We start from the raw sequence: 10,752 nt of genomic DNA on the forward strand, positions 1-10,752 counted from the left end.
AATTTAAGGTCGAGGTTTGCTACAATGGGCAAACGGCTTCGCTCCCTCTGTACGTCACCAAAGGCAAAAGAGTAGCATTGTTTGGGCGCAATTGGCTTAGTGTGATCAAGCTAGATTGGCATCGTTTGTTCAGTGTGATGTCACTCACAAGTGATCCTGAAATTCAGAAAGTGTAAGATAAGTACCCTCATGTGTTCTCAAATGAGATGGGTACCATCCGTGGCTACAAGGCCGATATTCGCTTGAAAGAATCATGTAGTCCAGTGTTCAAGAAAGCTAGGCCTGTTCCATATGCTCTAAGGGAGAAAGTAGGCCTAGAGTTAGATAGATTAGAGAAAGCGGGTGTGTTGGAAAAATGTACCACAAGTGAATGGGCATCACCCATTGTTGTTGTACCTAAAAGTGATGGACAGATTAGGGTCTGCGGAGACTATAAAGTGACAATAAATCCGCTGATAGAGGATAATGCGTATCCATTTCCAACCTCAGAGGACTTGTTTGCAACGCTAGCCGGTAGTGAGGTATTCTCAAAGATTGACCTCAGCCATGCATACCAACAGTTGGAATTGACGGAGAATTCGAGGGAACTCTGTACTATAAATACGCATCAGGGATTATATAGATACAGAAAACTACCATTCGGGATTAAATCAGCGCCCTCTATATTCCAATCCGTGATGGATAGAATCCTAGGAAACCAGAAGGGTGTGGCAAGCATTCTCGATGACATTCTCATTGGGACCAAGATTCCCGAGCACGTGGATAGCCTGGACACAGTGCTAAAGCAGTTGGCAGATCACAATGTGGTTGCCAAAAGACCTTAATGCAAATTCAAAGTTCCAGAAGTGTCCTACTTTGGACATATGATAAACGCTGAAGGTCGCGCATGCATGAAAGACAAGGTTGATGCAATTCTGAATGCGAGAAAACCGGAGAATGTATCCGACCTGCGTACATTTCTAGGGATCGTGGGGTATTATGGGTCGTTCATACCCAATATGTCGACCAAGTTCGCCCCGCTATACAGGTTGTTGCGCAATGATACTCCCTGGCAGTGGTCTCATGAGTGTGATGAGGCGCTGCAAAGTGTTAAAGACAAACTGACTGGTGATCGTATCTTGGTTCATTACGACCCTGCTAAGCCTCTCATCTTAGCTACCGATGCTTCGCCCACAGGAGTTGGAGCTTTGATTTCGCACTGCATGGAAGATGGATCCGAGAGACCGATAGCTTTTGCGTCGCGATCATTGACCGATAGCGAGCGTAATTATGCGCAAATTGAAAAAGAGGGACTTGGAATCATTTATGGAGTTAAAAAATTCCATAAATATTTGTATGGCAGAAAATTCGAGTTGATTACAGATCATGAGCCGTTGACTACCATATTTGGACCAAAGACTGGGGTACCGACCCTAGCTGCGCTCAGGTTGCAGAGATGGGCTCTGATACTAATGGCCTATGACTATACCATACATTACCGTCGATCAAAGGATCATGCAAATGCTGATATGTTGTCGCGCTTCCCAGTAGATGACTGTCAAACTGCTACTGAGTTGAAAATCAACTATTTCAGTATGGTTGATGAACTACCAGTTTCTGCGGAGGACATTAGTGAGCAAACTAGGAAAGATCCGATCTTGTCACGTGTGTATCACTATGTCATGCATGGATGGCCAGACCAAGGGAAAGATCCGGACATAGTCAAGTATTGGAAACGTCGAGATGAACTTTCCGCGGACCAAGGCTGTCAGCTATGGGGAATTTGCGTGGTGATTCCGCCTAAGTTCCGTAGTCGCTTGTTAAAGGAGCTACATCATGAACATTTTGGGATGGTTCGCATGAAAGCGATGGCAAGAAGTTATCTGTTATCTATGGTATCCTGGTATCGATGTGGATATCGAAGCGCTGGTTAAATCCTGTGACGCGTGTCTTGCTTTCCAAAACAACCCAAGACCAGTACCATTGATTCCATGGCCATACCCAACCAAGTTTTGGGAACGTGTGCATATTGACTTTGGATACCTTGAACAGTTGAACTATTTGCTGCTAGTTGATGCTCATAGCAAATGGGTTGAGATTGAACTGATGTATCAGAACACCACTGCTGAGAAAACCGTTGATGTCTTACGCAGTTGGTTCGCGCGCTTCGGTCTACCAATAGAATGCGTTTCTGATAACGGCCCTCAATTCATATCGCAGGTGTTCGAAGATTTCTGTAGCAGAAATGGGATTTAGCTCACACTCTCACCCCCATACCACCCTCAGACAAACGGGGCTGCTGAGAACATTGTCAAGGAAGCAAAGAAGGCTTTCAAGAAACATTACTATGCAGAAAGGAAGGGTTCAGAACCCAAATTGTCGGCAAAGCAACGCGTCGATGATTTTCTTCTTACATACCGCAGTACACCGCATTGTACAACGGGTCAGTCGCCCGCTGACCTAGTTCTGAAACGTGGACTTAGAACCCGTTTTTCTATCCTCAGACCAGACTTGAACAAGTCTGTTACTCAGAAGCAACAGGAGATGGCGGACATTCATGATCAACGTGGAGTGAAAATGCGTACATTCAGTCAAAACGAGGTCGTGCGCGTTAAGAATACGAGGGGAGGAGGAAATGTGAAATGGCTCCCTGGTAAAGTGGTGAAAGTGCTTGGACCACAGTCATATGTCGTTCGCGTTGGATCTCGCAACCGCTATGTTCATGTTGATCATTTGCAGAAAAGTGGCGAAACTGAACCTGCAAGGTTAGTGTCTGAAGGACCGCCGCCCGCTCCTATTGTGGAAGTTGTGTCACTCGATCCTGTGGACACTCCTACTCCGGGTTCTTCTGTTGGTAGTGCATTGGCACCGGTATCTAACCCCAATGGGTTAAACGAGCGTTCTGAGGTTGGTGGAACTTCTCCAAGATACCCAAGACGAGCAAACCGGAAAGGACCAGACAGACTGATTGAAAGTCATGGGTGAGAGTAGTGACACTCACTAACAGTTGATGGGTTAGTTATGATCATGTGTGTTTTCAGAGTTTGTTGATAATCACTGTGTAAGTTGGGACATTGGGCATCTTACAGTTCTGATTGTGTGTTGTTTTTTCCTAGTGTTCATTACAGGATTCATCACAGGATTTACTACTTGTGATTTACTATTTTTGTGATTATCATTGCATTGTACTATCTTGGTAAAATCAAGCTATTTGAGCTACAGGGGTTTTGATCTCCTAGGTGATTATGTTGGTAACAGTTTTGAAACTGAGGATCATAGCCTCTGTTAGTAGTCATGTGTTGTATGTGTTTTACCCAGGTATATTTAGGGTATTTGGTTTTGATACGTTTATAAAGAACACTGTACTAAGTTCCAGGTACAAGGTAAATTCAAGAGACTTTAGAGATATCATTGAGTACGGTAATTTGAGACAACGATGTGAGCATTGGTTGGACTGATGTATGCTTGTAGTAGGTCTTTAGGAGGGAGGAATGTAGTGTACTGAGAGCTGTTCATAATTGGCGCCTTGTATCTTGTTGTCCCTACTGCGGCTGCGCAGTAATAATAAAGTTGTTACATGATGGCTGACTTGCGAGTTCGGTCGAGTCTGTTCACGGTCCATCTAAAACCGATTAATCCGGCACTCAAAGGCGTCCCTGCCGAGTTCTAGCCCTCCGGATAATACAATGTCTACTTCAGGCCTTTAGGTCTCTGTCATTATTCAGAACTAACAATGGTTTACTAAATCCAACTATTGTTAGATTACTGGTACCATACAAAATAGTCTTAAATCATAGAGGTATGTACTAGTATCTCAAAGATAACTTCCTAGGTTAAATGACCTTAAATGGATCTCAAGAAATCAAGGGTCACAGGTGTTTGTTCAAGTTGTTCACAGTTTCTTCTTTTGGATGTTCCTTGTGTTGTGACATGTCTCTGTTCTACGTTGTCAAACAATGGCCACTTCAGTTCGATCATAGCAGTGACATTACTGTGCCAGGTGCAATTCCATAGAAATTGGACTGCTCTTGTCTCCACGATTTTGATGATGTTGTGCTTCATGTTATGCAGGTCCTAGACTGAACTACTGTCTTCAAGCTTGGATGTTACAATGACCTGTACACTTACACTGCATCATTTTACTGTAGCAGGAAAATTTAAAGCCCTTGCAATGAATCCAAGTGCTGTACTTTCTTTAGAACATGCGTGGACATGGTGGATCCTGGTCCAATGAATTTGGCCAAGCGATACCGAAGTAAAAGGTGGGATTAACCTCCTTTTAAATGAACTAAGTGTCAATTTCGTACGAACTTCTATTTGGTCTTGGTCCAGTTACATGTATATACTGTACATGTACAGGAGTATGAATGTCTACCATCTTCGACAATGTCACAACCAAGACAGAACAGACTGTTGCCTCTTCAAAGACTTCCAACATCCTCAACTGAACAAAGATTCTAAAAGTTGAATGAGTAAACAAAAAGACGAGAAACACAGAACTTTGTTTCAACCTTTATAAAAGTATATTCACACTGAAGTGTTTTTAAATGCACAAAAATGATACAAAGTTCAGTCAGGACTGTGCAAATACTAGTATCTCCTCTGATGTTCTACACTGTCCATCAAAGTTCACACTGGTTTCTGCGACTCAATAAGGAACAACATTATCGTGTCTAAAGTTAGTGCTCCCAAACTATTCTACAATTGCTATCAGCTAATGTCAGACTTACATTGTCCCTTGACCACCAACAGTACAACAAACTGATTGAAATTACTTGTCCAGCTAACAAAGTCTTGACTTTTGGTTACAGAAGGTAGATACACAATCTTGTTTCAACAAATGACACTAAAGCAGTCATAAAAACAACCAGTAGACAGGTCACCACATTAGACCTAATGAAATGCAGCAATAATGCCACAGTATAGCTCAAAGACCACGTTTGGAATTACAACATCTGCTTTCCATACAGACTTACCATCTAACTGAGCAATGTGACTGCCAGGCTTGATCAACAACAGTTAGCGACTAATTGAACAAGGACTTAGAACATGAACATTGTCACCTGATGACCAACAGTACAGCAAACAAAACTGATTGAAATTACTTGTCCAGCTTGGTTACATTCAATTAACAAAGTCTTGAATTTGGATTACAGAAGATAGATTCACAATCTTGATTCAAACAAATGACCCTAATATACTAAAGTAGTCATAAAAACAATCAGTGGACAGGTCACCACAAAGGACCTAGTGAAATGCTGATATGATACCATTGTTGATATCGACAGTTGCTACAGCTGAAAAATTGAAGTCCGGAATATCAACGTCCAAACCCACATTCACTTCCTCAGCATCGTCACTGCCAGGCTTCACCAACAACAGTTGCTGACCATGTTGAGCAAGAACCTCAACCAGAACGTTCTGCTCTGTGTTCGAAACTGCCTGAAAATTGGAAGACAATGTTTAGCGAAGTACATGTACATTTATGAGCAATGCTACATGAAAAGTAATTTCCAAGACCATTTTTTAACTTTGGATAAAAAAACCACCTTCCATGAATTAGCGGTAAATCATTACAAATTATTCATTAAAAACCTCTAAAGAGACCATACAACTTTACTGGACGAAAACTCTACATCACTTTGGCCAGTGACCGTCTGAATTGAACTTCATTACTTTCGAATTGCCATTGATCATGTTTGGTATTGCTTCATTCACTGAAGACAAAGTTACTCTACTGGAACTCTTGGAATTAACTCAAATAAATTATCATTCACAAGTTTGAAATGAATGACATATCTCTTACTTTTGTGACAAGTGCTTGATTTATATCATGACAAACATTACAAACTTGCCTGCAATTCAGTTTCCTGAGTTGTTTTTAATGAGGTGTCTTGACCCCACTTGTCGACCTCGAGATTATTCAGGCGAACTTCTCCACTTCGGTTACTTTCATCCAGCAAGGTGTCGAACGTATTCCACAACTTGCAAACCACACTCCCTGTCTGATCAGCAATGGTGACATCACGCCTGGACCAGTTGATTCCGACTTTCCGAGGCGATACCTGAATAGTAAATAAACTTATTATAAAGTACATACCTATAACATCAAAGTTCATGCTTCTGCTTTTCATGCATGTTATTGTTTTAGTGCACAAACAAAATTCTAGTTCTAGTTCCCCTTTCCTGACCTGTTGATGAACCTGCACTTTCATAAAGACATGAACTGTAGATGACGTGGTGTTGCCAAAGACATGCAACCTACTTGCCATACCTGTATTCTATTTCAGATGCAGATTTTCTGCTAAGCCACCCATTTACTGGTATACTAGTCCCCAGGCCCATGCCATGAGAAAATTCAAAAGTAATGTTTTCGACGAGTATCGTTGGTTGTTACTATTTTGACCAGAATTGACAATGCCACTGAAATTTCTTTTAATTAAGACAATAATAAGAGTAACTGGTACCGGTACCTTTGAACTGTTCTGCAGCCGGATAATCTTCTGATCAGCATTCGGAATGACTGGATTTGTTACCATGATGTAACTGTTCGGGACGATCAGATTTTCATTTGGAAGACTCGCCGGCCAGAACATCGTGAACGTCGCATCTTCTTGGTGGACTACCACGTCACAAAACCACTGCTGCTGCTGCTGCTGCTGCTGCTTTTGCTTTAGCTTTTGCGATGACGCACCAGTACCTCCGCCCCTTTGAATTCGTTGGTTGAGTATCTCGAGTTACCGCACGTTCGCCATGTTCAAAGACCCGCAATAAAATACTAGTAAAACCAAAAATAAACCTCCGCAAATCAGCTCTCGGCGCATTTTACATTGTCTGATTTCAAGAGATTCGCCACAGCTTTTATACTGCGCAATTTCACGATGAACAAGCCGTCAAGGAATGTCATTCGCTAAAACAAATCACCTAATCTTGAACTGCCAAAATATTTCAATAAAACGATTTCTCATTGATCCAAAATTTTGGCTCTGTGCCAAATTGATTTCACCGGTGCGCCAACTTAATTTTGGCTGCGTGCCAACCTTTGCATCATTTCCTTATAAGGCAATGTTTACAGATCACCTACCGATTGCCCTTATGGACCTCATAGTTTCGTCCAAGATCCTGAGATATTGTTCAAAATATTTCAATTTTAAAAAAACCTAGCTCACCTCAAATCATTTTGTATGTCCTGAATGGACATTCAATGATAATATTTCCAACTTGCCAAGCGTTTCTATCCATTTTTTAACTTTCCTTCGACTACAATCGCACCAGAAAAGGGTAGTCTGTACTTTCCAGAAAGTTGGAATTCTGGAAAGTTTGAATACTTCGGAATCTTTCGAATTGTCCAATAAAGTGTATTTCAAATGGATTTTCGAACATTCTTTACATCACAAAGAATAAAGAGAATGGTCAAACATAAATTCCGTGATCGTAGCTGGCATGGCTACTTTTAGTGTCTCATAGAATCGAAATCCAACATTCCACCTTTGGTCCACCCGCAACATTGCGAAGTTCCCTTCTTATGTTCTTTAAGAAACCAATGCTACCCATACTATTGTGATTTACAAGACTCCCAGATAAGACACCACCATTCTGACAACACAAGTGTGGACATGATGGACAAGAAAACTGCTAGGGCCTACTGCCGTAATAGAGAATTTTTCAATAGATTCCCATTGTTCATAACGCATTTATCATTCCATCTGCATATCACTAAACTTTCCATGCAACTTTCCACCTGTCATCAACTTTCCACCTGTCATCAACTTTCCACCTGTCATCAACTTTCCACCTTTCCAACTTTCCAGAAAGTACAGACTACTCCAGAAATGTTGATGGCTTTGCAGCAAAATACCTTTTCTGTGCTAAACTTCATTAAATGCATTACAGACAAAGTTATGTCATGAATGACGCAACGTCATGCACAAAGCAAATCTCATTGTTGACAACAACATTTGGTTAAAGGCCTGTCTACACTGGTAACATTTTCCGATATAAGTCACACAAAACAAGTGATACAAGTGGATACAGGAGTATGTTTCCAAAAATGTTCATAGTGTACACAGAGTCTATTTTTTTCCCGACACAAGTTGCAACATTTGTGTGCACTTGTTGCAATTAAATTGAAATGCAATTACTTAACAACATGTTTCCAAATGTTTCCAACCAAACAGAAATCAGCTTCAAGTCAGCTGATCTAGCTGTGCTCATGAGATTGGACAAGATACCAGCCACCATGGACTAGCTCGAAATTGAACAGGTAGGTTTTATTGGGAAAGTTGTCTCTGTTTATCCGATATCAAATTAAAAGTTAAAGGGGTAGGCCGTTCGATTTAATCGTGGTCCGATTAAATAGAAATCCACTAAAACAAAGTGCCGTAGTGCAGTTATTATGCGTACGAATTTGTGGAACTTGGTATCTATGGTGTTTGTATATCGGTCTACACAACGGTAATGTTGAATTTTTAATTAAGTTCGTATTTCCGCAATTGAAAATTTTCAATATCAGACATTTTAACGAACGGCGTATGCCTTTAACATGGGCAATAATCTGAAGGAGACTAATCAAGGTTTATTAGAAACGTTCTCTCTGTTCATCGGACATGAAATTAAAAGTTAACATGCACAAGAATGTAAAGAACACAGTGATATGCCTCATGTCCTTCTCTCAACGTTATTCATGGCCCCAAGTCAATGGTCTTGTCCACAGCCTATTTCTTTCGTGCCCTCCTATCCAAAATCACTGTAAAAATTACAGCTATAGCTCCCACAAAAAAAATCTTTTCCTTTTTGTTGGAGCTATTTTTCTTCAAGAATGCTTCCCCACTCATGTTCTGGACACATCTATAGATTCATGCACTTGATTGGGAACAACATTTACATGACGTAGTGTTGGCCGTCGTCACGACACCATGCATTTTACATTACTGTAACGTGACGAGACGCGACGTTTTCGTAAACGTTGGTCCCAATCAAGTGCATGGATCTATAGCAACAAGCTAACTATACCAAAATGTATCCAAACTTATTTAAATTCGTTTAGGGGGAGGGGGAGGGGTCAACAAAAATCAGTGAGACATTTCGTTTTTTCCCAAAAAGGCTTCACTCTCAAGATCCCCAGACATCAGTCTATTGCGTTTCTTCCCCTGTCCCAAGATGTAGCAGGATACCCCTCCCAATGAAGAAGGTAAAGTCCGCCTCCAAACTGCATCGATGCGACATGTAGGCCTAATCATCAGCAGATGCTCAAGATCTTGGTCTTCCCCAGTCCAGGATGTGACACGACACCCTTCCCAAATGAAGACCTTCAACGACCCGTCCACAATGACACATTTGTTTTCAAGTATGAAAATGAAGGCCATGGAAGGTGAACCCAAAAATTGATAGTTTTTACTTTCTCAGGGAGGGTGAGGGTTGGAGGAGAAACAAAATTTTTCAGTTTCTCTTCGCTTCACTTTAATTTTGCTACGGCCCCTTTATAAGCACATTACAGCCGGACGGCCGACCAGGAACTTGACCACCCGCATAAAAAAAAAAAAATGATCAATCACTCATTACATGCATGACGAACATGAATATCTCGTCTGTCAATGATATTTTCTTGACTTGATATTTGAAGACTTACCCTTACGCTTCCGTGTACTAGTATTCCGATAACGACAAAAGCGTCGGTCAAAAGCAAGGTAAGCAATGACCCATAGTTTTATTACGTACTAACTACTAGTGCCACTAGCAAGCAATGCCAATGCCGCGGCATGGCAATGGTACCCAACCAACATATCACATTGAATACTTTACTGAAGTGAATAGGCCTACATGAATAATCATGAATGACATGATAATTTAGGCCTTAGCCTAACATTCACAATTGGTTTTGAACTCTTACCTCATGAGCTACCAACACATGATGACAATGAATGATATGCAAAGCAAGTCAAGTGCAGAAGTCATTAGGACTATGCCCAGCCTACACATCGTTCTTTGTACACTACTATAGATTCATGCACTTGATTGGGAACAACGTTTACATGACGTAGTGTTGGCCGTCGTCACGTCACCATGCATTTTACATTACTGTAACGTGACGTGACGCGACGTTTTCGTAAACGTTGGTCCCAATCAAGTGCATGGATCTATAGGCCTAGCCTAAATGCACTCCCACTCTTTTTGCATCATGTGCATGTTTCATGCTCTTCACAGGCAGACTATCATCATCACCAAGGCTTTTGCATCTTACCAAGATTTATAGGCTTATTACTGCCTGGCCATGTTCAAAGGTATAGATCTATGGTTTCATGGTTTTATTCCTATAGATTCATGCACTTGATTGGGAACAACGTTTACATGACGTAGTGTTGGCTGTCGTCACGTCACCATTCATTTCACGTTACAGTAATGTAAAATACATGGTGACCTGACGACGGCCAACACTACGTCATGTAAACGTTGTTCCCAATCAAGTGCATGAATCTATAGTAATAAAACCATGAAGTTCAAGATACAGGCAGGGAGGACCAAGGGCGACCAACCCAGCACCACCTATTTTGTAAAAGTCTTTGAACTCATGAAATTTTTGCATTTTGCGCTTGCCCAAGATGTTCAGAAATCTTCAAATCACACTTATTTTGAGATATATTATGAAATTAATGAAACCTATAAAACCATCCTAACACTCCCACATTTCATTGTACATCCATTTTGTAATGGACCACTGTTCACTGGTGAATTAGTGTATTTTCAAATAAAGACCACACCATGAAAATTATCAGT

General features: G+C 41.1%; 2 protein-coding genes across 2 annotated transcripts; one reads left to right on the top strand and one right to left on the bottom strand.

Annotated features, from left to right (window-relative positions):
* Positions 1-206: 206 nt before the first annotated feature.
* LOC135482889 (uncharacterized protein K02A2.6-like) lies at positions 207-824 on the top strand. The gene has a single exon (XM_064763367.1). The coding sequence runs from the start codon at positions 207-209 to the stop codon at positions 822-824; it is 618 nt and encodes a 205-aa protein (XP_064619437.1).
* Positions 825-4,479: 3,655 nt separating this feature from the next.
* Positions 4,480-10,315, bottom strand: LOC135482660 (uncharacterized). The gene is made up of 3 exons (XM_064762910.1): positions 6,453-10,315; positions 5,831-6,044; positions 4,480-5,417 (listed from the first exon to the last, which is right to left on the bottom strand). The coding sequence occupies exons 1-3, from the start codon at positions 6,573-6,575 to the stop codon at positions 5,227-5,229; spliced, it is 528 nt and encodes a 175-aa protein (XP_064618980.1). The 5' UTR covers positions 6,576-10,315; the 3' UTR covers positions 4,480-5,226.
* Between the last annotated feature and the right edge of the window lie 437 nt (positions 10,316-10,752).

Source organism: Lineus longissimus, chromosome 2, assembly GCF_910592395.1.
Source record: "Lineus longissimus chromosome 2, tnLinLong1.2, whole genome shotgun sequence".
Classification (NCBI taxonomy): Eukaryota; Metazoa; Nemertea; class Pilidiophora; order Heteronemertea; family Lineidae; genus Lineus; species Lineus longissimus.

What these genes read in the sequence shown, in the direction of transcription:
- LOC135482660 (XM_064762910.1), bottom strand. Translation starts at nt 6,575, where the DNA reads ATGTTCTGGCCGGCGAGTCTTCCAAATGAAAATCTGATCGTCCCGAAC. An exon ending in GGCTGCAGAACAGTTCAAAG is followed by an intron (nt 6,045 to 6,452) that starts GTACCGGTACCA and finishes TTTACTATTCAG; the next exon opens with GTATCGCCTCGGAAAGTCGG. An exon ending in GGAAACTGAATTGCAGGCAA is followed by an intron (nt 5,418 to 5,830) that starts GTTTGTAATGTT and finishes ATTTTCAGGCAG; the next exon opens with TTTCGAACACAGAGCAGAAC.
- LOC135482889 (XM_064763367.1), top strand. Translation starts at nt 207, where the DNA reads ATGGGTACCATCCGTGGCTACAAGGCCGATATTCGCTTGAAAGAATCA.